The 27,786-nt window shown below is 43.2% G+C and overlaps 2 protein-coding genes across 2 annotated transcripts in view; one reads left to right on the plus strand and one right to left on the minus strand.

Moving 5' to 3' along the window:
- The first annotated feature begins 4,328 nt into the window (after nt 1–4,328).
- On the plus strand, nt 4,329–11,930 carry lfng (LFNG O-fucosylpeptide 3-beta-N-acetylglucosaminyltransferase). Its single transcript, XM_080777124.1, has 8 exons — nt 4,329–4,881; nt 9,446–9,494; nt 9,728–9,830; nt 9,929–10,082; nt 10,211–10,296; nt 10,474–10,639; nt 10,761–10,846; nt 11,066–11,930. The coding sequence occupies exons 1-8, from the start codon at nt 4,474–4,476 to the stop codon at nt 11,130–11,132; spliced, it is 1,119 nt and encodes a 372-aa protein (XP_080633250.1). The 5' UTR covers nt 4,329–4,473; the 3' UTR covers nt 11,133–11,930.
- A 10,972-nt stretch (nt 11,931–22,902) lies between these two features.
- The window catches only part of ttyh3a (tweety family member 3a), a 33,412-nt gene continuing 28,528 nt past the window's right edge, over nt 22,903–27,786 (minus strand). Inside the window, exon 14 of the mRNA XM_080776352.1 lies at nt 22,903–25,827. Within this exon, the coding sequence (XP_080632478.1) occupies nt 25,753–25,827 (75 nt within the window). The 3' untranslated portion in view covers nt 22,903–25,752. The remainder of the gene's footprint in view (nt 25,828–27,786) is intronic.

Raw genomic sequence — 27,786 nt, forward strand, 5'->3', positions numbered from 1 at the left:
AATGCAATGAAAATATGGTCGATGAGGATGCTTAAGAGTTTCCCATGATCACCCAGACCTCTTGAATACAGCATGTGTCATCAGATTTCATTAGATTAGAGATCGTGATATATTGAACCCACAGAGGGAGATTTCAAACATTTCAACAGCCATGATAAACTATCTTGTTGTGAGGTGGGAATGTGTGTGTGAAAGGTCAAAACATTCGTTCAAATCTAAGCGGAATTGATTTTGCTCAATCTTAGGTTTACCCTACTACCCCCACTGGCGGCCGTGTTCACTTTCCCTGCACGCTGTGCCATATTTACATACGGAAGAGAGCACAATGCAGATACATGCTTAAGCACTTGAATGAATCCATTGTCATCCCTTTGTCCACTGGATATCCCATTGTTTATGCCAGCAATAGGAAGGTTAGTAGAGAGAGCTAGAAAGAGACTGCAAACATGTTTAGAAACTGCCTTTTATCCTGACAGGGTGAACTCGTCCCTGGGCTCTACCAGAAGAAAGAAACTTTGGCTAATAGAGGAAGTCTGCTGGCTATACATATGCACCCCTACACCAGCATGCCGGTTAGAACACAAAGACCAGACAGGATTGCAGTGTCACAGCAGTATATTCAGGCTTTGTACAGGTGATTAGGACATGATGGCAATGATGATACTTACTTAGGCCTTGAAATTCCCTGAGGAACATGTCATAGGTGAGGCTCCTCCATCCCCTTCGGTCTTGTGCCCTCCGCTCCAGTTGTTGCCATGACAGCCCTCGCCTTGTGACTTCATCTCCTGCTCTGTGGTTCTTCTCCAGGTGGCTCTACGCCTAGGCAATGATCATGGTGATGAAATTATGATTTCATTTAACTGAACAAGAAAGGGAAACATGGTATTAGTAGTGCAAAATAAACAACGGCATAAACTAACGTAGGCATAAACAACTCAAACAAACAAATACTCACAGGGACATGCTAATAAACAGAAAGGAGCTAACTTAACTTACATAATGCATCAACTTTGACATATAGCTGTGGGGTTCTCACAGTACCTCTCCAGGCAAAGGAAAGTGTTTGTGTAGTTACAACCTGGGCCTAAGTAGGCCTGCCACAGGTGTGCCAAATTAGTATGAGATAGGGCAGTGTGCACCCACCACTAAATGAGGTGATCAGCTCCCACCCAACTTTCAGCCAAAGAGTGCAGGTGGTTTTTGTACAAGTCATAAATCAAATCTGTAAAAACTATATTTAGTGCAAAAGCATTCCTCAAAACAGCATGCAGTCCTGTGCAGTAGACTATATGCTTTTGTCAGTGAAACATTGATAATTGAAAAAAGGTATTTTCTTAAATTGAATAATGGAATAGAGAATTATCTGTTACCATTTGGATGTTCTCACTATCATTAATGCTGAACCATAATTTGTGTAGCCTACATGTATTAGTTGTTATGGGATGTATAAATTGCATGATATTATTTCTCTAAATAATCCATTGTTGTGATATGAGCACACCACAGTATGCCCATGTCCCTCTCATTTCCGCAGTTTCTGGCTCACTCAGGGAGGTATCCATAACAGAGTCTTAAGACCTAACTTATGGCCTACTTTGTCTGGCGTTTAACTCCTTTTGTGAATCTATAGGAGGTTCCTTTGAATCCCCTTGAAACTTGATCTCGTCTATGATGAATCAATAAAATAATATAGGCTCCATTTACCTCCTCAGCCCCATAGAGTGAGCCATTCCGAACAGTAATCTTACCAGAGAGCATCCTATGTTGTATATAGAGACGGCAGGGAAACTGAAACCAACTTCTGAAGGGCCGCCCAGTCCCCTGGCTCTCACTTCTACTGTGACCTGTAATCCTATCACAGCCAGTGTGTCCATGCTGGGAAAATAAACAGAACCAAAGACTGCTCCCACTACGCTGGCTGCCCTCGTCCACTGATCCTCACGTTCACAGAGCACAAGCTCAGAGAAAGATGAGAGAAGACCTAATGTGCTGGATTTTTTTTTTTTTCTTTTTTTTACTTTAGTGCCTTCTCAGTTTTTTCTTTGGGTTGTCTCCTTCACTAGCGCACATGAATGCAAGTAGTAATGCGCACACGCGCACGCACAGGCGCGCGCGCACACACACACACACACACACACACACACACACACACACACACACACACACACACACACACACACACACACTACAAGAGCAATGTGTGAAAGAGATGAGAATAGGGCAAATCACAGAAAGCATGGGTACAACTACAAAAGAATGAAACTTGTGCTAAAGATTTCCATGTTTGGTTAGTTTTTCTTTTGGCACAGAGCACAAGCTGCATCCATTCACATGTGTGTGCAACATGCAGCGTACCAAGACACATCTGAACATTTTTTGAACTGTAAAGCACATGTGTTTTCAACTTTCTGCGGTGTGTGGCAGTGCATGAGTCAATATGACGAGGTATCCTGTGAAGTATATACCCGGGTTCTGGTACATCACAAAACTGTTGTTTACAGGGACTTGTGCATAATTACAACAATAGATATTTCCATTGATCTGGGACTTCTCAGGAATCTTTCACCTAAGACGTGGGTGTCCTCCCATACACAGACTATAAATAGCATTCCTCTAATCATCATGCTCATCTGCTGAGGCTCCATGGCTCTGCTTTGGATCCCCGGCGGACATGTTGACATGATCAGGAGAAAATCAAGCGCTGTTGCGTTTATTTGTGGGCACCCAGCAGGGGAAGTGGTCTTTGGGGATGAAGGGGATTTAATTTCACTGGAATCCAGCGGTAATGTCATCTGTGTGCATCAAGGATGTGGTGGTGGTGGTGTGGGGGGCCATCTTCTGAACAGAGAACGGAGGCTGCTTTTATTTTGTATTTCTTTTGTCTCATCAGTCTCTATGAAGGGAACATGATACAAAAAAAGGCATTGTGGGCTACAAAAAAAAGGCATTAACCACTTTTCAACTATTTTTTGGGGGGAAACTTAGAATGCATAGATATGCTATTACTCCACAATGCAACTAGGTGGTTAATAACCGACATTGTTACATCAAAAGCCTTTCAAAGGTGGGACAAATGCCTATAGAGAAAGAGTGTGTTCAATGCAGAAGAATGGGGGCGAAGAGGCCACCCCCTCTGCCTGTTTTTTATGCACACCGTCTGAAATCCTGAATGTTCAATTGGGTAAAGATTTTTGGCAGTACTTTGGCCTCCGTAAATTAACACTCAGTTTTTAGTTGCCCTTCTATGGCTACTTGTAAAAGTTGATCAACACAGTGCGTTGTCATCTCTAAGAAGATTGAACTTTAACATCAACGTATGTATATGAAACACTTCCAGATAATATATACAAATTTAAAAAAGGGTACTTTCCTGTCAGTGCAAGTAAGCATATATAAAGATGAATAGGCCTATACGCTAGAAGAGTGAGAATGTAAGAATGCGTAAGTCATATGGGCAGTACTACTAGGCCTACTGTATGTACACGCAAAAGGTCTTTTGAATGACTTGACTCCATACAGTCAGAGCAAGATGGTACCTGACCAGAAACATGCTTTGGAACTGAGCATACGAATGCTGGGGTCTGTTGGGGCGTGAGGTTATTTAAATGTCTGTACCACCACCAGCTGCACGCCGGTCTGAATTGAATCTCACGTCATGTCTTGGGTCAGAGATTTGCTTTGCACAACTAAAAGGCCCATTGCCTTGTGAGGGCCAGCATTTGAATAACAAGTGTTCAGGTTCAGGAATGGCCAACTGTTCGGGGGCTCGTCACAAGGTCAGAGAGGAACAATAGAATTGGCCTCCATGGTGAACAAGGCAGTCCACACTTGGCTGGCCACGCCTAAAACAAACCGCATTGGAATGGAACTTAATTCTTCCGAAACAAAACTCAAGACTTTAATATGTTTAATCATTAATGGTAAACTACTTGTTGATGCAATGTTTCACCAGGTGCAGCCTAAACCTGCCCTGCCCAGACAACCACCTGCAGCACTGTTTTCCTTGGGTCAATATTTCGCCTTTATCTCTGGAACAGGCAAACTGAACTTCTGATCTCCTTCAAGCAAGAAACCGCCAAACTAAACTTGTATATCACACACGCAGACGCACACACACACACACACACACACACACGCGCGCGCGCACACACACACGCACGCACTCGCGCACACCCGTCACGCACACGCACACTTCATTGTTTTCACAGGCCGTGTCTTCAAGGCTAAAGGCAGCACGCTGCGTTCAAGGCCCGCCCACAAGGCGTGGCCTGCGTAGAAGTTTATATAGCGTGCCGGTGCAACAGTAGGCGCCTGTAGCTCCATAATACTCCTGAGCTATGAAACGTAACGGGACTACCGCCACATAACGTTTTCCGCGTACCACTGAGAGACATCACCACATGGACTTTGTATCTGGGATTCAGTGTGCTGCTGAATAGCGCTTTAATTAGTTATTTATTAGAATTTAAAATCATGTTGAAAAACAATGGGAAGACAGCTGTCTCCATAGCCAGCGCAGCGTTTCTCTGCCTCCTCCTGTTGCTGCTGGTGGCCGCGTCGCAGCATCACCGCTTCCAGGTGGCCGAGGATCCCGCGGAGGAGACGCTCCGCTCTCTGCGGAGTCTGGCGCCGGACCACACGAGCCCTGCCGGACCGCAGGCGAAGATCGGATTCTCCGCGTATTTCACCAAACTGTCCCGGGGACGCAGAGAGGCGGAGAAGCCCGCACTGTCCTCCGCGTCGCCCGGGGCAGACGCGCCTCCTCCCGCCGAGGACATCAGCGCCAGTGATCTCTTCATAGCTGTCAAGACCACGAAAAAGTTCCACCAGTCGAGGCTGAATCTTCTGCTGGACACGTGGATCTCAAGAAACAAGCCGCAGGTAAATAGAGTCTAAATAAGATTAAGAATATACATTTATGGTAGCCTAATTGTTTTGGGTTCATCCATTAATTCACCCCTTATCTTACTCGCGTTAGAATATTAATGCACGATCATGTCTATGCTAGGCCTACTCTACGAAAAAAAAAAAGAAAGGGTATATCTATCTACCTCTCCCTGAGTCCCTGTAACTCTATATAATTGTTCCTCTGAACTGAGGCCATTGTCCCTGACCCGGTCCCGTTGTGCTTTAACAATGGCCCCGTGCACACATGCAGGTGATGCCTGCATGATAGCCCGGCTACAGTGTTGCATTGTTCCCTTGTTATCAGATGACAGACACACTGAAATAATGGCCACGCAGCCCTATTCCATTATTCCGAGTATCCGCTGGGATCTGTCACTTTTACATTCGGGCTCCAAAGTGATGTCCCTGAGAACGACGGGAGAGAACAGTTTTCAGCCCACCCACCCTCCCCTCCCTCCCCATTATCTCCCCTCTTTTGGGCGTCCCCCGTGAAAAGCCTGTCGGTGCAATGGATGCTTCACAGCAGCGACTCTGACTGGTGCTGTCCCCTTTCCAGGGCTATAACAAAGCGTCTTTCTGATGGGGGAAGAAAAGCTTTCCCAGCGTCTTGTCTCACTCTCTCCATGGGAACGTGGGAGCCGAGTCTGGGTCAAGCCCATGCCGAGGGATGGGAAAACGGGGGGCTTCGCTAAGGGGATGCCTATGAGGGACAAAGGGGTGCATCTGTTGGGAAGTTTGTGTCCTGGAGTATAGCACGCTGGGGTATGAAAATGTGCCTTTGAGACTAGAAGCTCTTTTAGGTTGTACACAAAGACACAGTCAACAGAAAACACACAGGCTATAGTCAGAGTGATTTTACATCAGCAGCCATGGCTGTCACACGTAGTTTTCCAAAAAAGTCACTTTAATTGGCTTCGGACATATTCACACCATCCACATTTTTCTTTCTCTCTTTTTAAATAGAACATTTCCATCACCATTGTATTCCAAACACCACTGTTTCTGAGCTGAGAGGAATGACCCCTGGATGTGGATATAGGGAGAGAGTTGGGCCACGAAAACTGAGTGGACAAGATTTATCTTTCAATATGTCACATCCACTTAGCTAAATCAAAATCAATTCCCAAATGTGTTGAATACTTACATAACACACAGCAAGAACTTCACAGCTCCCAGATAGTTAAATTAACGCAGATGATTTCGCTCGCTGTGTGTATACATAATTATATTATACAACATCAGGTAACTGTTAAGGGGAGGCTCCCAGATTGACTCTGCATGCCGTGTGCGTGGGAACGGGTTGCACTGCAGTAGATGATGTTAGTTATCCCAGCATCCTCCAGCTCTCTAACAGCAGGGCTTAGAGGTTAGGCAGCTGGTGCAAGGCAGAACAGACATAAAGGACAGACTCAACCCACAATGCAAGAGGGAGTTCCTAGAGGAGCACTGCCAGGTGGCCAAGAGAGGGAGAACAAAAGATGGCCTTAATGCTAGCCATATGATGCACCCAATTCCCACACCATATCTACATATGGTCATCGCTGCACTCGTGAGGTCAGATGTGTCGACTGCATGAACACCTGTGGTGGTTTTGATTAGTCATCATGATGATGCCATTGAAAAGGCAGGCTATAGCAGGAGGATAATGTTATGTTGCTATAAGTCAGTGGGCATTAATGACATAACAATTGTACCCCCCCCCCCCCAACCTGATACAGAGACGGGGGGTTGCTATGAGATGCTTGTTGTTTACACACAAAACGGAGACATAAACAAAGACAGAAGAATGAGCGCTGCAGGACAGTGGATGTGCCTGTGGGCCGGCCTCCTTTGTCTGGCTCTTGTTATAGCCGAGCCCCTCCAGAGATAAAGGTGGCAGACAGTAGTGGTGGTGAAGAATTTACTGAGCAGCGTTTGGGAATGATAAATGCAGCGCACAGAATTGACAATGTTTTTCCCAGAAAAGAATAATGATGTCGTGATTTTAACTTCTTCTTAGGAACAGCCAGAGTCAAGATGTTCAGGGGATGACACGTGTCTGCCTATTTGGATTCAAAATATCAAGATAGATATACATTTGACTTTGGTAGTGTCAACTCAGGACAGTTGGCACACGGATCACAATGGCATTGCGCTGTACGCATTCCACTCTTTAATTGAAATTGCAGTCATCAGCTAGTGCTCCAGCATCAAGTGCTCATTTAGCTGGCTGATGGAACAGGACTTGGACTATGATGAATAAACAGATCTGTTTAGAGCTGCTCTCTCAGCGAGTGAAAGAAATAGACTCGTTATGGAGGTAGCCAATGAGACCTACCAGGAACACCCAGGGTCCTTGAAAAACAAGGGATAGTTTTTGTACTATTATTCAAAGTGACGTTTTCCAAGCCTTTGCGATCTGCCAGGGCAGCCCATATATTTCACTATTGTGGCAGTTCTTATGCAAGGTCCTGAGTGCTCCATTCACTGGTGCCATCCGCTTCTCTGTTCTGGCCTGTCCTGATTGCCTATACCAGGTCTCCCACTAGCAGAACTGCTTTGTCATAATAAAAAGTGCTGTAATAGCTCACCGTTTGTGAGCTCACGGCCCAGAACACAGAGGGGGGAAACAGGCTGGGTGGGGGCAGTTGTTGATGGAGGGAGGGGGTCTATAGTGCCCTTCCTTCCTGGGGTGCTGGAGTCAGCCAGCCAGGCACCACATTCAGCTCCGCCTGCAGGGCCCTGCCAGGCCTTCCTGTGGTGAGGAGAGCAGTCTCTCTTAACTCTCATCTCCCATCGCTCTTCTCTTTAGCCCCGTGGCCTCACATCTCTTACTGGGAGAGAGAGAGTCACACACAGACAGCATCATTGTTTTCATTCAGTATGAATTAGTATTCCATAGACGTATAAACTGTGCTCTCTTTTTTTGGGGAAGTTTCAGTTAAAGGACAAAGACAGATCAAAAACAAAAAAATCTCTTTCCCTTCCCGCAGGCTTCTCTTTAGTTAACTCCTGCAGCTGTATGCAAATGCTGGCAAACATATTTAGAATTTACCCAGTGGAGACTTTACCCAGCATGAAAACTCACGGCATTGTTCTATTCAAGAGGGCCTAGCTAAGTATGTGGAAAGGGGGGTAGGGGGTAGCATAGGGGATGAAGTAGGGGGTGAATGGCCACACACAGATTTCGATTTACTAATCAGTAGTGAGATTCCACCCCCCCCCCCCTCTTTCCTCCCTCGCCTTCTCCACTCTCCCTCCTCTTTCTGTCAGTACACCCAGGCAGTCCTGGCAGCTGCCTCAATGATTAGGCTGTCCATTCACTGGGCTTTTAAAGCAAACAGCGCCAGTCTCAGATCCCCTTTACCAGCGAAATCACCACCCTTCCTTAGACAAACACGGGCTCATGGCTCTCGCATCGTGCAGCATCTGCTCAGAGTTTATTCCGCAAACCAATGAAGCCGCCTTGCCCTTCCTCCCCCCCTCTTCCACGGCAGACACAGACATTTAGGAGGAATAGTGTTTGCACAGGCAAACGATGAGTGCGTGCGCATGTCTTTCCCCCCCGGCTGGTACCGACTCAGCTGGCTCTTCAAAAGATGCAGTTCCTGGGTGCAGCTCAGCTCGTGTGGTTGGCGCACGTAGTTGTTTGTCATGAAGCACTCTTTTATCAGTCAAACTCAGGGAGCAGGTGAGTCGCCGCTGCACCGTGACCCGGGCGTGCCGAGACACGCGGCGCAGATAAGGCAGCGTGCCGTTCGGCAGGTGCTGTCTGACTCAGCCGAGAGGTGATGGGTAAACAGACAGGGTGGCAGTTAAGTTACACGGCCTGAGGCTCGCCGGCTTTTTCATCCACTCCGCTCAGTCTGAGGTTGCAGCCCACCTTGCACCTGCTCAGTCCGAGACGCCATGAAAGATCATCTAATCCCTGCGTGCTCTCTGTGATGTGGCAGTCTTGGAAAGCCCTTTGTTGTGTTCACTCCTTTTGTTACCGATAGCTACTGTTAACTATGGCGCCCGCAGCTTATTTATGCTCCCTTTGTGCTCATAACTTAAACTTCCTCATAAGCCCTCTGTGTTGGTACAATTAAACAAGAAAATTGCATTGGTGGTCTGTATAATACAGAGACTTGTGGCATGCAGCATGCCACATGTTAGGTGAATGCACGTTTTATTTGCATAACATGTTGAACGTAGACAGTGCGTCCAGCGGAATAAGGGGCTGGTTTGGGAGTGAGACAAGGGTGTGGGGAGGGGGTGTTTGGGGGTTCATACCCCCCTTTGTTCTAGGTCTACGATGCTTTGGGGGGGCTGCAAAGTTGCCATGGAGAGAGTGAAACCGAGGACAAAAGGCCTTTATTGGGGCAAGGGCTGTTTAACTCAATGTGTTTTTCACTGCATAAAAGACTGATGATGGATGCAAATCACACCGAGTTAGGAACAAGAAGCACATCAGATGACTGGAAATCAGTTGATCTCGTGACAAAGTTTAACTTCAGTTTCATTTCATGTATTTCAAGGGGAAGTTGTGTCATCTCTAGTTTTCTCTCTTTTACAGACATACATATTCACAGATGGAGAAGATGAGGAGCTGAAAAAGAAAATTGGTAAGTTGATGTATGCTGACTATGATAAAAGCGGAAATTGGTTCATCATTCCGGCCAATTTTAGACATTCTGAAAGCAAATCCTATCTCAATCTGTATGCTAGTTCACTGGTCTTATTATGACTCCAACAAAGTCACATTACATTTCCTAGGCCTTGCCGATCCAACATTTGCCTCCAAAATAGGGTACTTTCTTGTAACTCTAACTAATAATCTTTTCTCTCGTCATCACAGGGAGTCATGCCATCAACACCAACTGTTCTGCAGCCCATAGCCGTCAAGCTTTGTCTTGTAAGATGGCGGTGGAATATGACAAGTACATAGAGTCTGGGAAGAAGTAAGTGCACCCACAATTTGTTTTAACCTCAAACTTTTGTTTCTTATAGAAAAAAAGTTACAATTTTGCACTTTCTGACTGTAATTTCTGTTCTTCAGGTGGTTCTGTCATGTTGACGATGACAACTACGTGAATGTGCGGACTCTGGTCAAGCACCTGTCCCAGTACCTCCACACCCAGGACGTTTACATCGGTAAACCCAGCCTGGACCGGCCCATAGAGGCCACGGAGAGACTATCGGAAAACAAGATGGTGGGTGAATGATTGTTGCCTTTTCCATAATATAATGTACTTCTTCCTGGATATGCCAACTATGGACAATTATGCTGTGTTAGACTACAACGAAAACTAACAATCTCTCCGTCTGTAATATGTTTCAGAGACCAGTCAACTTCTGGTTTGCCACCGGAGGCGCAGGTTTCTGTGTGAGCCGGGGGCTAGCGTTGAAGATGAGCCCGTGGGCCAGGTGAGATTTGGTCAAATGTGTGCACCAGTGATCGTAAATAGCTTTATAGATTTTCAAATGGCCAAAATGTACAGGACTGAAGTGGTTCTAGTGTAATAGCAGACACGTGTTGTCGTCCTTCGGCGTGCAGAGTGCCGCTGTGTTAACCGCGTTGTGTGTCGTTGTCTTCCTCCTCAGCGGCGGCCATTTCATGAACACCGCCGAAAAGATCCGCCTGCCGGACGACTGCACCGTCGGTTACATCATCGAGTCGGTGCTGGGCGTGCCGCTGACGCGCAGCAACCTGTTCCACTCGCACCTGGAGAACCTGCAGCAAGTCTCACGATCCGAGGTTCACAAGCAGGTGAGATGCTTCAACCGCTGCTCACGTCAATTAGACAGACGTATTGTTGCAAGCGGTATTGAGAATATTTTTTTGGAAGGTCATTGTGCTCATTGTGACATTCGTTATTCTCCTCTCCCAGATCACGTTGAGTTATGGAATGTTTGAAAACAAGAGGAACATCATCAATTTGAAAGGGGCTTTTCCCGTGGAGGAGGATCCGTCAAGGTGAGAGCTATACAGAATATAATCATTTAAATATACCGTATATAGATTTAGCATGTGTCGTACTGTATATATATATATAGTCTAGATTAGAAGATATATATCTAGAAGCTCGTGACACGTTCGGATCTTGTAGATCGTCTATTTTCACTGTGTACGGTACTGTAATGTGTATTAGTAAACGCTTAATCTAAATCTAACCCTCACACCTCTGTGTTTCAGGTTCAAGTCTGTGCACTGTCTCCTGTATCCAGACACACCGTGGTGCCCTCCTCTGGTTGCCTATTAGGGCGACCCCTCTCCTTTCTCATCCTCGTCCCCGTCATGCCTCGGTATCTGAAAGGCTCGTGGGGACCAGCGTTTGGTTATTAGACCATGTGGCTGCTGTATTTTCGCCGCAGTGACACATGGTGTTCAATAGTTTTATTAGGCTGCTGTGCGGCCTCTGCCCTAGGACACTTCCTTCCTGTCTGGTGCCTGGGCTCTCTCCCATTGTTGCAATGGTAGCCAGAGCCAAACTCCTGGCAGGAAGTAGCTTTCAGCGTTAAGCTTTGCAGGCAATCAATTTGAGCTTTGTGTTGCAAATTTCGCTTGTAAAATGTAATAATGTATTTGCAATTCTCATAGAATGTAATGCCTTAATGTTCAAACCTTTTGCCAGCTTTAAACAAATAATATTCTTTAGACTTCTGTTTTAAGTTTGACCTATTCCAATTGTTTAAGCGATGCAGATGCATCTTTCTGGACTTGTTTAATTAATCATTGTAATTTCTTTGATTGTGAGCAAATCCGTTTTCTTTTAGGCCTTAGTGGTGTTTTCTTTTTTTACTTCTGTTTTTCGCTTTTTAATCTCAGATGACTCCGGACAAACTCCATAATATGAAGACGTTATGCTTTTTTAAAATGATATCTGTCAGTGTTATTTCTCTCACAATTTGAGCTGGCATTAGGTTTTTTATTTTATTTTGTACAAATGTAACCTTGGGTGATGTAATCTGAGGTATATCAGGATAAAGCACTTTTCCCATTTTATATTTTAGGTGAACCGATTGAATTTACATCAATTGATTGAATTTACATCAATTGTCCATTATATGCATCAGATCTTTGTTAAAACCAACCAACAACACCTAAATATCAACATCACAATATTCTATTGTATTTAAGAACAGTCCTTGCATTTAATTACAGTCAGGGAAACTAATATATGACAGAGATGTTGATTTGGGGTTAACAATCAGATTTTGATTATCTTAAAAATGAATGAATTTGAAAATTGCACAGCTGAGTTTCAAATGAACTGTTGTTTGCTCCTGTAATGATGCTCAACCTAAGAGGCTTAACTGACAAAAAATAGTTTAAGCATGGATGTGTGTCATTTAAGTAGCCCCAAACAGTGACGAGAGCAACAACAACACATGTTTGAATGTGTGGCATCTAGATATATTGACCACATACCTTTACGCAACACACATTTTTGCACAAAAATATTCCATCCGGTTATCGTTAAAATGAATGTTCTTTAATTCCAGTTTAATACTGCTGAGTTATAGACAGTGTTAAGGCTTGTGACCCCCCCCCCCACACACACACACACACAGGTGTGTCCCCCCCCCCCCCTGTGCATTGACCCACATTGGGTGATACTGTACATCTGCAGCAGTACTGTGTACTGTGCCTTTGTTTATGAACTGTAGTGATTGTACATTGTTTAGAATGTAATTTCCCGTGGCGGTTTACATAATGCTTTTGATGACCTTGATATGGTTTTGTACTGCTTTGAATTGTACTCTGATGGCTGTGGTGGTTTATTCTCCAGTATCTGGAGGGTTCAGACAGTTCATTCAAACACTAGCTTCTCAGGGATTATGTTGTGATCCTGGTATTATTGCCATGGGAACCACAGTGGGGCCCAAACTTTGAATAAAGTTGCATAACCACTGAGAAACATTACATATTTGTCTGTGTCTTTTTTTATTTCACTATTTCACTGATTTCATTCAGGTTATAGCTATACAATAACAGTCAGTGTCAAAAGGTAGGCTAGTCATCTTATTATTCTGTCATTGGGTCAAGGAGATGGGAAAGAATTATGTGAACTTTATTAAGAAAATGTGACGCAAACAACAACTTCCAAGTGCAAGCTCTCTCTTTTCTAGACTGACCCAATACACAGTATGTTCTCCAAACTGTCTTCCCAAGTGTGACGCTGAAAAGCTGGCCCAAACCCAGGGCGTAAATTGTAATGCTAATGGTGCACACTTAAAAGGACTGTCTGAGTCTCTATTTATTATTCTACAAGTGTGGGTATGGGAACGGACATACTGTAATTGCAATAGCAAACACGTAAGAGAAAATACACAGTGGAAACCACCATAGAACAGTAATCACATGTAACAGTTGTAATTTAGCTGACTGGGGTTGTAAGTAGACATGACAGTTTGGTGTACCTCAGGGATTACTATGCGTTAAGATGACATGTGGAATTTGTGTAAATTGTATTAGGCAACGTTTAATCTCGTATCACTCTTGCTCCTCATGGCGGTGCCGTGCCAGTACGTACGACCTAAATATGTTTTCATAGCTGAGAATGTTTCAAAGCTGACAACAAATCAGCAACGAAAATAAAGTCAGTCAAACATTTCTATATGGGCCACACACAATTATTGTGGCTACAGGCAATTCTACGTGTTTTGGCAGCCCTGCATTCATTGTATATATGAATGTACTGTAAACGCAATAGATAATGAAATATAGAATTACATGAGAGAATGGGACTCTTGCCCCGACAACCAGGGCATTGGCTAGATAGAATGAAAAGACAAAACTATATGGTAAATTACTGTATAACCTAAATTATTTTGACTGGTATTATATATAGGGAGCTGTTAAATGCAATAGCCAAAGTCTGACTTGGTCATGAATTGCTATCTTTATTGAAAAACATGTTTTTGTAAGTAAACAACTGAACTGATGCTTGCGCGTACCGTGTGCTGTACATCCATAACTTGCAAATTAGCCTAATTATGACTAACGATAACGAATAGTCATCCACATTTACTTTTCTTCCGCATGGTGCGGTTCTTCTTCCGACTTCCACTGACTGACAGGGCTGAATATAGAGTGAGGTTTATCAACCAATCATCACTATGCGAATTAGATAATTGGGATTAGTTTATACAGTCCTGTTTAACGCAGTCTATGATTTTCAAGCCTCTATATAACTTCATTTGCGCCAATTGTGTGTGTGTGTGTGGGGGGGGGGGGGGGGGGGGGGGCACATTTTGATTGATGTCTGCTTGAACATGAGATCCAGACACATAAAAGCTTCCAGCTTTTCTCACTGCACATCTCAGGAAGGCAAACCTATGATTATGGTCTGTGGTCTGGATGTTTGCTTGTGTAATTTGTCTCCCACGCTAGGCTTCACTGACCAATGTGTGTGTGTGTGTGTGTGTGTGTGTGTGTGTGTGTGTGTGTGTGTGTGTGTGTGTGTGTGTGTGTGAGTGTGTGTGTGTGTGTGAGAGAGGGGTAATGACAGGTGAGAAATAACAAGTCCAGATCTGACTGGACTAAGAGATGGTAATCACAGAGCAGTGTGTGGCAGGATACTGCAGCACTACACATGGTTATGCTTCTGTGCACCTGCTTGCACGTTATGCTGAAATGTATGCGCCGTTGTAGAATGGCGGCGTCCCTTGCAAAAAAAACAGCAGATCTAAAAGCTCACAATATGAGATACATATATAATAATAACTCAGGATTTATGGTGAGAGATGACTGGAGACTACCGTGAGTGATTTTCTGCCAGTGATTAAGATTATCCGGTATCCAAATATTAATCATGTCCTGTTTACAAAACAGAAATAAAATCCCATACGACTTGTTGATGTTTCTCGGTTTGAATGATCACACTGGTTTAGAAATGAATGACACATTCCTCTACATTTATGGCTTTACTCCCAGGGACAAAAAAAATAATAGTCGTGAAGTGTCTGCTACCCATGTAATGAAAGGCAAGGTTCCAAGAAAGAACTTCCTTATTGGAGATGACGTTAATTCAAAGCCAGCCGTTATGAATTTTGGTGTGACTGTTTTGTTGGCCCCCACTGCTGAAAGAGGTCTGTATTTGTCTTTTCGGAAAACAGAACCCAGTCCTTTATCTATGGAGTCAGATCAGTCTAGAAATTCTGCAAAAAATCAAATAAATTGTCTCGGATACTAGTACTCATTAAGATAAATTATGTGCAAAAATATACAATCTATAGAGCACCGAAGTCCTGACGTAACTGGCTCATCCCGACGATTCCCCTGGTTCGCGGAAGTAATTTCTCTATGGAGAATAACATGGGGTGATCTTAATATCGTCTACTATAAGGTGTCTCTGTATCGTTTGCAACAGTCAGTCACTCATATATGATATGATAGTACTGACATCTGAGCGCCAGTGAGTACAATCTATCAACAATGAATATGTGTATGTGAATATATGAGTGAATATTAGTGTCTCACAAGTTCTAATTAACAGGCATTTGACACTGTTTGTAATGACAGATTAATTGGATATGTTAATTTTAATCCTTCGGGGCATACCATAGAACACTGGGTGAATCCACCCTCCCTCGTTATCATGTCTAACATTGGGGAGAAACCCTTTTGATCAGAGCTTGTTGGTCTGCGACTGTTTGTCCAGCCGATACAAAAACAAACACCTAGGTGTGATATCCTGCACCTCCTAAATGAGGTGGGCGGGGATATGTGAAAATTCACAACCCGTTAAATTTACTGTTTGTCTTCGTTTGAAATTGTGACACGGAAGAAAATAGAGGTCTAACTGTGTGTGAAATGGAATACCCCGGAGTGGCAAAGTGGGCCGTCGGAAATTAGCCGGAGCTGGTGGATCCTGACACCAGCTCCAGCTGAACAGATCCGAACAGAGTTGCTGACACGTGGATGGTGGCGAAACTGCCACTGAGAGGGACATGCCACAGAGAGTGTTTTGATTGATTGATTGATTGAATACTTTGTTAAAGGTTTGCAGAAGAAAGAACATGAAAGTACAGTTCAATTAGGGTCTGCTAAGAGGATTTAAACCCAAGAAAGCCTATGGCTTGTTTGTTTCCATTGTGGTATTTCATAATCAATTCGTCGAAGAGAGATAGTGTGTGTGTATGTTTTCTCATGCCAATAAAGCCCTTTGAATTGAGTGTGTGTGTGTATGTGTGTGTGTGTGTGTGTGCACGTGCGTGTGATTAAAGAGATGGTGGTGACTTGCACGTTGTCGTCGCCGTGACTTTGCCATATTAGCCAGTTTCCAATTAACGTCCCACATTGTCTGCGGGATTAGGAGACGTAGTGCAATTCTCTGGCCCCACTTGGGAGTTCCCTCTAACAACTGGTCGTGGGCCTTTAATCCTCCTTGGTGTGCTCAAAAGGTTGAGGAATTTACTACAATCCAGATATCACATTTCCTCACAATGAAAGTGCCTGGACTTCAGACGTACCGATACGTTGCTCCGTCATTGTCTTCGAATCAGTGACCCGAGGAATTTTAAAGGCCCGGCTCAACTTGAACAGCTAGGTCCTGTTGTGAACAGCCATTTGATCTAACTCTAATGTAATACTCATAATTGAACTGTAGTTTTTGCAACATTGTTCAAATTTAAAATGTTAATTCAAATTGTCAATCTCTTCATAGGTCAAATTTGTCTTTCACTATAATGGACAAGCATGGGGCCATGTCCAATGGCCCCATAGCCTACATAGACTTCTATTGAGCATGGGGACAACCAACCAACCAAAGTAGGCAGAAATGCATTGGACTCAGGCTACAGCCCAGCTCTAATGATCTTAAATCCCTTTATTTTAGATTGTTTTTTTTAGTAATAGTACAACATAAACATTAAAGAGACTTTAGTTGTTACTGTACAATACTTTAAAACAGTTGTCATGTTGCACACATGCTTAAAATAGCTCTTATTTGCGCAGCCCTAGTTGAAAACAATGTATTTCCAAACTCCAGCTTGTACCAGTTCAGGCTCCATGAACAGCGCTCGAGCGTTCGGTTTCTGCCCCATCAACATCGCAACTCTTCTATTAGATGGCTCTGGGCCTGGCCACACGATTCTTTAGGCTTTCTAGATCCTTTAACTTTACGTGACAAAACAGGCACTGAATGTGTCCGAGGAACGGGAGCAAAGTTTGTCTTTAAACCTCAGCTCAGTCATCGCATTAAAACGATCTGACTTGGACTGACTGCATGCTCTCCTTTCTCTTGTTGAATGGTAATAATACTGACACCTGCTAGTGTGTTGAGTAATGCATATCCCCTCCTTCAACAGTACAGTCATTAGTCAACAGCAGAGATCAGTATCAAGATCTATATCTTTCTAGAATAGATTTAGATCTATATTGAAATGAGAACACGAATCCTGGCATTGTACTGCAGGGACACTAGATTTACAGTATTCACAGCTTTACCGAGGGTGACAAAAGAACAATAGCTATAAGTACTTCAGCATGATATCATTTGAAGGAATAAGGTTGTGTGACAAAAGTAGGAACTGAAAATGATCTGAAGACTGTTATTAAGTGCTATTTTGGCAATATCTATCGCATACTTACAAATAAGTTGACAGCGATACTAATGTATACATTACAAATCCAGAGGCAACTGACACACACACACACACACACACACACACACACACACACACACACACACACACACACACACACACACACACAAGTAGTGGGCGGCATATGCTGCTTTGCATAAATGTAAAACAGGATGCAAATGCATATGAAGTTATGAACCCTTCATATCCTAGCTGCAGGCAATGGCATCTTGTCGCTGTAACGGAGCTAAATCTTTCAGCAACCACACCAAAAGATGGTTCCAAGTCATCATGATGGAACCAAAGTTGTAAAGAGAGATAAAGGGTTGCATTACCCTCGCCTTAGGACAGCCTCGTAAACGTCTCCTCTTTTATTAAGACTATTTTTAAAAACTGAACTGCTGTTAACATTGCTAATATGGAAACATTAATGTCCTGGTATTGAGAGCTGAGCTGAGATCATATGGTCCAACGTCTAATGTGGGTTAAACATGGCCGCCGTGGAGATGGTGGTAAACCACTGGATCATGACACAAGCTTTACATAAGAAAATACTTAAAAAATGACCTTCAAAGAAACAGGAAGGAGAGGGATACGCTTTGGACAGATGGAAAGAAAAAAAGTATTTCGAATAGGGAAGGCTTGCATGGCGGCACGACGTCACGGTGAGTGGGAGGAGGGGGATTTGGCGAGAAGTTAACTTCCATGAACTGACACGGAGGAGACGTGTTCTGAAATGACTGGTTGGTTTTTCCACACAGCTGAGTTAAAAGGTACAGAGAGGGTCGGAGAAGAACAGAAGCGACTCCCATAAAGCCATTCATTGGATGCATGCCGCCTCAGACTGGTGTGTAGGTGACGCGCACAAAGGGGGAGCTGGGGTGTGAATAACGTGTGCAATGACACCCAGGATACAGCTGCCTCTCTTTTCAGCCCGACCACAAAGGAGACGAGCAACACGCCCTGCTTCCTTTGACTCCCGTTCCATCTTAAGCATCTGGCAGCATTCCCTACAAGAACTGGGGAACAAAAAGTGACTATGGGTCTGCAGTGCAGTCAAGTCAGTCCCAGTGCTCGCGCGGAAAAGGAGTGGTGTGGTGTGTGTGTGTGTGTGTGTGTACACACTGAACAGGCAGCAGTATCATCGGACACCGAGAGAGGAGGACCCAGTTTCTCCGCCAAAGTATTACAATTCGTGTCAACTTAACTCTGAAAAGTGTAACTGTACACTGTCAGAGTTAAGTGATCTCTCCAGATTCAGTTGTGCAGAAAGCGTTGAACATCGTACGCAGCTGCTTGTGACAGAGGAGATTGAGAGAGGCAGGCGAGGACAACCACAGGCCTGTGGTACGTTTGGGTCCTGGCAGAGCGCCAGGCCAGACACAGGAAGTGTCTACAGCGGGTCAGAGGGCTCTGCCACCATCTCGCCCCCAATTCAGCACTGCACCTCCAAGCATTAGTAACGCATTCCTACAGTCCCACAATAGAGCGGAGGCTAATTCAATTTCCGAGACAGACAGTCTGGGCCGTGTGACATTTCATTAGTGTTGACTGACTGTCCCTTCCCATCGCTGAAATTCACTCAGTCGGTGTGTTTGTTTAGAAATAATTAAATAAATTATGCTTTTGTTTGCTTACTACCTTGTTCGGTTCCACCATCGTAACAAAAAGCAATGAGACAGATGTCTAAGAGATCGCAGAGATCTCTGAGCTCTATGACCTGCCCAAGGCGAGGTTACTTTGGAGAAGTGGATTACATAATTGGATTACATAATTGCCAAAAGTACCCATGAAAATAAGAACAAAAAGGAGATTCATTGTTTTAGAAAATTATTTCAAGATCATTTTCATCTGACAGAAACATGACTCAAAACTACACATATTAAGGTAAGGTGAGATAAAGCTTTACCGTCCCCAAGGGAAGATATCCACTGTGGGATAATTAACCAGGTCTACCCCTCCCTCCTTCAATATAGACATACAGTACGTACACAATGGCAGTTGAGACAAAGAACCATCAAAGTCCATAATAATTATCCATAACTTATACATTGTGTAAGATATAGTTACAGGTCAGGACTTTTCGGGGAGGGGTCAGAGTTAGATGGTTCTTCGTACACAAATAACAGGGGCACCACCACCATCCATGGATAAATATACAGTCCTACTTTGTTCAAATAGCTGACATGTTAGCGTCACCTTTAGGTTGGTGTAGCTCCTCTCACAACGTTGACGAGTGGACAGGTCGGGTTCTTTATAAATGGTCATTCATTTCTTCTCATCCCCTCAGTCATGGCATGCCGTATGGGCCTATGTTCACACAAAAAATAACAAGAAACACACCATCAACAAAATTGCACAGTACAATACTGGCCAAACTGGCCAAACATACAAACAATTTTTTTTAATAGAATACCTCGTTGGCCGCGTTTTGTGGAAAAGTATTTAGAATGTCTTTTGACCGTCTGTCCTTCCTTGGCTTCAGACGTGCTTAAATAACTTTAGCAGCGCGATATAACACTAAGTAAGACCAGAGTCTGACTGACACAGGATTGTTTGTACCACCTGGCACCTGACCTGACCTGCTGTGTGCAATAACATGCAATCATGCATCAACCAATAATGGTCCGGACGGTGTAGTGCTACTGACCTATGATACTGACAGACAGGTAACCTTTGTTCCACCAGAAGGTTATCACATAATGAAACCTAGTATTTAATATATAATGCATCATGAAATTATTATGAATTACACCTCATGAACGTCTGACCATACATTTTTGTATTTTAGCAATCTAAAGGCCTATTCATAGTCTGGATTTTCGGTGGTTAGGTGACCACCGAACCGAACTACAACATGACGTCACGAGCCGCGGTGAAGAGCAAACCACCGCCACCGCTCCAGCCCTTCTCTCTGTTTTTACTCACCACCGCTCAACGTTATTTCAGCTCCGGTGGTCAGCTCACCACTGGAGCGGTGGTCACCTCACCACCGAAAATCCAGACTATGAATAGGCCTTTATAGTACAAGCCTTTTAATAACAGCAGGTGGTAAAACCTTCAGTAGTATTACTATGTAGTTCACGTGATAATAAAGTTGAACGGCATCTCGTCTTTCCATCAGTCGAGTCCCCCTTTCGAAGAAATTAAAAGGCAGTCTGTGTCTCTATGGGCAGCAGCTGGCTGATGGCCCACAGGAAGCAGACAGAGCCAGACTTCTGGCCTGCTGGTGACACTGACCTCTTGACACTATGGTCATGTTTTTGACAGCCCATCCCTCCTCCCCCCGCCCTCACCCTAAGCAAAAACATCATACAAATAGCAAAATGAAACGATATACAACACATGAATGGAGCAAATTTATTATATTTAATTCATTATAAATGCATTATATATTTAAGCAAGTCTTCATGAATCATATAGAGGCTGCTGTATTTGTGTGAGAAAATAGAGTCAATACTGAATGCTCCATGCTTGATTGCATTACGTCCACCAGAGAGACGACGAAGCTATAATATAAAATATTGTTTTGGCTATAGTCTTTAAATCTTCTCTTGCCTATCAATGCCTGTCTAATATTGCATGAATACCTTCAAAATAATGCAATGTTTCAAGGGCCTCAGTTTCCTGCCTTGCATGTCATTGACTGACTGTCCTGTGTTTGCAATGACACCGACTGAATAATGATGAAGTATTTAAAAATCCCCAGAGAGAGGTTTGCCTCAAAGCTCACCCTGAGCTACCAGGACACAGCGCCCTCTTCTGGTCGCGAATAGCCACTGTAATAAGCTTCCTTTATCTATAAATGCACCATGTCTCTGTCTGTAAGTACATGTGTATGGCTGTAATGCATGTAACTCGAGTCGAGAACCGTTCGCCCCACCGACTTCAAATTCGACACACGTTCCACACAGGGACGGATTAACCCCCACGAAAGCCCCTGGGCCAGTATGTTTTATGGGTCCCCCATAGCACACGTGCGGCATGCGGACAATATTTACAGTTTCTTCAGGTTTCTTTCAGCGCCTCAAACCCAGTAGTCCAGTTCTCAGGGCCACGCGACCCCAACGGCCCAATGGCTAATTTGGCCCTGGTTTCACACCCCCACAGTGAGTGCAGTGACCGTTGTCGAGACGGTCGGACCCACGGTTGTCCAGAACCGCCACAAAAGGCCCGGGCTCTGTACAGGGCCCCAGCCCAGAGTCCATATATGGAGCTGGCCTGTTCTGACATCAACACTCCATATTTGGGCATGCCTGACATCACAACACTCCATATTTGGGCATGCCTGACATCACAACACTCCGTATTTGGGCATGCCTGATACATAACTCCATAGAAATAAAGAGACACAGAGAGACAGATACAGAAATCTCCATATATGGGCTGCGGGCATAGGGAAAGATGGGTGGAACCGTGGAACGGAACGGGTATTGCATAGGGTGGGGCATGGATCTCCAACTTCCATGTTTACAGACATAGTTTCGTAAATGACTACAAAACTACAGACGACTCTGTAGGTAGTGTTTTATTTGGTAAGATGCCCCGCTCTCCTCAATCATGTGAGTGTGGGTGTCTTAAATAATGAATGAATTATCCTTTTCCCTAGTATTGGCCTAGTTTCATTAGTTTAAAGACATTTTAACCCACCCTACTCGAAATAATTAAACTTATTAGGAAACGAGTCCTCGCTCCTCACCTCTGTAACTCCTGCACACCTGTTTGGCCAGTGAGGTTTTTAGGAGGAATTAAGCTCGTTTAGCGAGTCCGAAAGGTAATGTTGAGTTTGTTATGAGTTGGTTATATTGACTCGTAGGTCTAAAATGTCAGAATCGATAAAATGCGAGAGTTCTACGAGAGTTTAAATCTTAGGCTAGTCATAGCATACTAGCCTACAGTACAGAGACCCTATTTTCTACAGTCTATTATACAGACACACACAGACAGTAGGCCTGTGTTAGATATGGAACAGACCAGTCGGTTGGTAGACTGGTTTTAATGACCGCATTGCAACTAACTTACCTTAAAGATGGTCATGAGTGTCTCTCATCCTCCACATGCAGGCAGGTGCAGAAACACAACAAAGCTCCAGCACTAATCATGTACCACCTCATCATAAGCCACCTGCTGGCCATCTTGAGTAACTAAATGACACTAGAGTAACTTGCTTGCCCAACACTGGACACAAATCAGTTATGATTGTGTATGTTGAAATTGTCTGTGTGAAAGTATTTTTTTTCCCCTTTGAAATTTCTATCACGTGGAATGTTTATGCATTTAGTGCACATTTTATTTTATATATCCCAAGGCTTACTTAAATTAAGTTGAATTGTTGGAATAATAGTGAACCACTGCCACAGCCACTGCAGGGCAGATCTACTTGGAAGGATTTTGAAATATTTGTGATCTGTGAATCACATGAATTCAAGCAAATCATGGCAGAACATTTAGGGTTTGTTTAATTTTAAAACACAGCGTTCAAGCTCAACAAACCACAGGTTTTCACATGTACAAGATTTTAGTTTTCAGAAAGAAATGATATAAAAACAAGGAATCTACAGTGAATTCAATCTCCAAAAAACAAAAGGCAACCAAAGATTAAAACTACTCACCATATCCACATGAATGAAACAATAAATTGTGCTTGCCACAGATTCTATAATGCAAAAAAAAAGAGCTAAAAAACAAAGCAAATCCATAAAAAAATGAAATTATAAAGAAATGAAAGTTTAAACTAATAATAAATTTAAACAACTTATTTTTCTTGATTTTGCAGTTTATAGTCTGTACAAGTCTTGCATAAACAATAGGATTACTACTCAAAAACAGTAAGATTGCATTAGTATATAATAAAAGTTTACAGAGCATAAATGAGTATCATTTCAAAAAAGTTCAGGCTCATTTCCTTGTTTGATTGCTGAGACAATCAAGGGCTGTGAACCAAATTACAAACAGCTCTTGAGTGAAGACATGTTTAAAAAAAGGAGGGTGGGGGGGGGGGTGTTTGGTGATTGGCACAATGGCAAGAATCACCTCTCATACCCCTAACAATGCAGAACAAAAGCACAATTTATATATCGTGGTAGGACGTGGTCACTCGCCAAAAATGTGTTCTTTTTGGTGAGTGACACCAATACAATGTATAAATGAGGCTTTAGAGAAGCCAGTTGAAACAGCAGTCAGTAGTACAAAGACTTCACTCCACATCTGAAGGATCGTCATGCTTCATATGACAAGTAGGTGGCTCCCATGAAAGAGAGGAAGTAGCAGGAGCGAATGCCATTCACATTCGCCTCCACAATCCCTGGGGTTAAAGCATACTCACATGATCCATTGGTTTTTGTATAAATCTAAATGCTAGAACACATTTGTGAGACACTGTATTGCTAAAGCATATAATCTTTCCTTTTCTTTGAAATTCACAGACACCGTGACATGCATAATCTTAAACAAACAGATGACATTTGCATTGAGATTCCTGTAGGACATGGCTGATGTAAAGCAACCCGCAACAGGACAGCGAGAAGTATTTTTAAAAAAAAAAGTTGGTAGAGCAGAGAAACTGGCCACTTCACTGCTCCGTTTAGACCTGAGGCCCTGCAAACAAATCCACTCATCACTTTACAAAAGAACATGGAAACAACCACAACAGATCTGGCAAAAATAAAGAGGTCACTGAAAATAATTATCCTAGAGTTTCTTTCTAATAATGTTGCAAATGACAAGTAAATATAATTCCTTGTCCTTCTGTGCTCCAGAATCTCCGACATTAAGAAGCCAGTCGTCAGTGGGCGATAGAACAGTTTGTGCTTCCAGTAGCAGAAAACGGTTCTCCTTTGACAGGTATTTTTTTCCCCCCCAGAAAAAGAGCACAGAAGTCAAGAAACTTGGTTCATTGTGGTCTCTCTCAGATGATCAAAGTTATGAAAACCGGCAGCCTACGGTGCAAATTGAGAGACAAGCAACTGCAATTCCACTGTGCGGCTCATCCTCGTTGATGTGAGATCATCCATGAGTAGTCACGTTCACAGCTTCAAAGCACCCTCCTCACTTCAACTTCTAGTACAGTCATTTGCGGAATAGTGGCTTATCAATCCATTGTATATATATACACATAATAAAAAAATAAAATAAAAGCCACAGGGGGGGGGGGTCACCATCCCAATAGGAAAAGATCTATAATTTTCCAATCACATATACAGTATGTGCAATGCTGCAGAGAGCCGGTTCCAAAACATTTTTCAAATTTAAGACGAATGCAGAAACAAGCAAACATGTTGTGCATGCTGTGATGAGTTGCTATTTGACCCCAGGAGGAACCCTGGTCGACTTGTAAACTGGAGTAAACACCGTTCCCTATCGTTACCTTGAATTGAAACGGAGCGCGCTCCCCACATAGCAGAACTAGATGAGGTGCTGAGATGTGACACTGTTAGACATGTTAAACCAACAGTACTCCAGTGGTCCAATTTGTAAACTGTATTATGTTGACAGGGTTTCCTTGAGAAATTACTGGTACAACTAGATTGTGGGGTAGGCGGGGCAGTAGATTTCTTCCATAGTTGTGAATAAGGCATTTCTCACACTGCCCCACAGAAGTAAAGAGTATACTACAATACTTGTATCAAGTATTTAACTAAATCAGAACCAGCAGTAGTAGTAAATCATTGTTAGTCTATGAACACCTCCACAATCGTCATCATCACAGCAATGCCTAGTTAGATGTGATTTCACAAGTTTAATGATACATTAAAAAACACATTTCAAGGAAACAAATGTTGGAAAAATGGAATGCCAAGTTAAAAACAAAAATATGCAATTCCAGGCATATCACATAGTTAGAAGATAAAAAAAACAAATAATTGATTTCATTGCCATGCAACCAGCACCAGATACAAGTTTGTGGTAAACGTCAACTTTTGATTGCAGATATAGTTAAGTAATGTATAACTGAGGGAGTCCAAACAAGAGACTCTGTTGGTTGGGGGGGAAAAAAATAACAAGCAAACAAACAAAAACACCCTACTTTTTGCACACATTGTTGAACGAAATCTGAAAGATCTCTGAAGTCTTTTTTTTTAATTTTGAGTAATCCTTCATCCATCCTGCACAACGATGTGCAGTATTTGGTTCTATGGTGCTGAAGGAGTATAAAAGCCAGTGGTTTCGTACAGTACACGGCTGCCTGATAGACTGAAGGACGAGATTAATGGATCACGTGGAGAGGCGAGGCAGCGGAGGAGCTTCACATTGGTCCGTTAAGGTGGGAGGGAGGAGCTGGTCCAGTGTGGTCTAGCGTGCCGGCGGGGAGGCGCTGGCGTCAGGCGGGCTGTTGGCCAGGTACTTCACCCTCATGCTGTTGGTGTACTGTAGGAGGAATAACACAGCTCATTAGCAACTTAACGTCTAATCCAGTGGTTCTAAAACGGTTGCATTTCAAGGACGCCTGATAATAACCGAGGGTGTGCAAATGGGGGGCAAGGGGTCCACATTTGGTTCCATTTGCACATCCTCAGAGTTTACAGACCTGTAAGTGTCCATTTGGGACCCCCCTCAATGAACCCGGAGAACCACTGATCTAATCGATATCAGTCTGCACAGATCCTCAGAAAGTGTAGTGAAGATATTACATCTGATTTCTAACATACGCAAGACGCTACGCTACTTTCTTACCAATATGCGATTGCAATAATATACAGTTCAGCACGATCCAACGATAAAACTGTCACCGTTGCGAAGAGAATATACAAACAGTTACATTTTTAAATGTTATACTATATAGCCGATTTACAAGCACACCTTGTGTCACACACACATCGTGTATGCTGTGTGCTTGTAGAGGATCTATAACAATTTTATACGTATATCCACTTCTGAAAATCGTTTATGATCATTTTTCCTATAATGCCCAAAATAGGGATGCCGGGGTTAATGTGGTCAACCTTTCCAGCGCCTTAAGAGCGAGCGCTCAAGACAAAGAATGCATTGCGAAGAGCTATGATCATATGTTCCCTAGGAATTATGTTAATGATCAGCAAGGGCCTTTTGACCACTGGTGTCAACAGGAGGAAACCTGGTCGACTTGAAAACATCAAAAGAAGCATGGAGGAGGAAATGGTCAGTGTCAGTGCCGTGGTTCCCAAACTTTGTACTAGCTCGTGACCCAAATGAGAAATTAGATTAGTTTGCCCGTTACCCAAACTAGTGAAAATAGCCGATCTACAAGCTCACAATATACACTACTTCTTATTTGTTTTTTAATTTTTCTTGTATTTATTCATGAAATTACTTTAGGCCTAATACGCCATAAACATGTGTCCGCGACCCACAAATGGGTCACGACCCAGTGTTTGGGTCTATAGTCTATACACTACCAGAACACAGGTCAGTTAACGACCTACAATCTTTAAATCCATTTAATTAAAAAAGTACAGATCTATAGCGACTACAGTATAAATACATCATGTAGAAAACACAGAGTCTCACAGACAGAGGAGGACTAATTTTCTGGCAGATGAAGGAAATTCCAAACAAAGTGCCCGTTGGCAACTTGGCATAGGGGGTGGTGAAGTCAAAGAACCAAAAATACTTTTTTGGTTTTTGGTCACTATTCCATTTTATAAATGAATCATATTGATGAAATCAAGCAAAGGAGAACTTCATAGTACAAATCTCTCTCTCTATATATTAATATACGGAAGATCAATTATGTCGGAAATAACCTTCAGTGGAGATTACAGTATATAAATTGTGCAAACGTCCATGCATTGCAGAGTGGCGGGGCCAAACATTCAGAGCCATTGCAGAAGCACCCATGCATGCAAAACAAACAATGCAAGCAACAAAAATCTTTTTATGATGTCACATAAACTGGAATATCTTTTTAATTATAGTTGTAGACTAGCATTTCAACATTTTATTACAGTTGTAGACTAGCATTTCAACATTTTGGTCGGTTGAGAATGCTGCATAAAGACACGTTCGCTGAAACAGCGATGGCTTACCGTGGACATAATATAATGTCTCAAATGTTTGGTATTGGACCTTTACATGGGACAGGACCATGAAAATGCAGTGTGGATGTCCTCAGGCTACAGTATTAATGTCAACATCAACGCATGTTTTAAGCACTTAAACTCAATATACTTCAGTTAACCGGAGGATCCCACGGGGTCTGTGCCACTATACTCTTTTTCTACTTTTTTACACTGTACACTAAATATTTTCACTGAATGTTTGTACCAGGGTCATGTGGTTAAGGGGCATATCATATCATATCATATATCCTATTTGGTAATTTTATGTGGCCCAGAATTCCTGGCAAAG

This window comes from Protomyctophum bolini (assembly GCF_963924005.1).
Source record: "Protomyctophum bolini genome assembly, chromosome: 11".
Lineage (NCBI taxonomy): Eukaryota > Metazoa > Chordata > Actinopteri > Myctophiformes > Myctophidae > Protomyctophum > Protomyctophum bolini.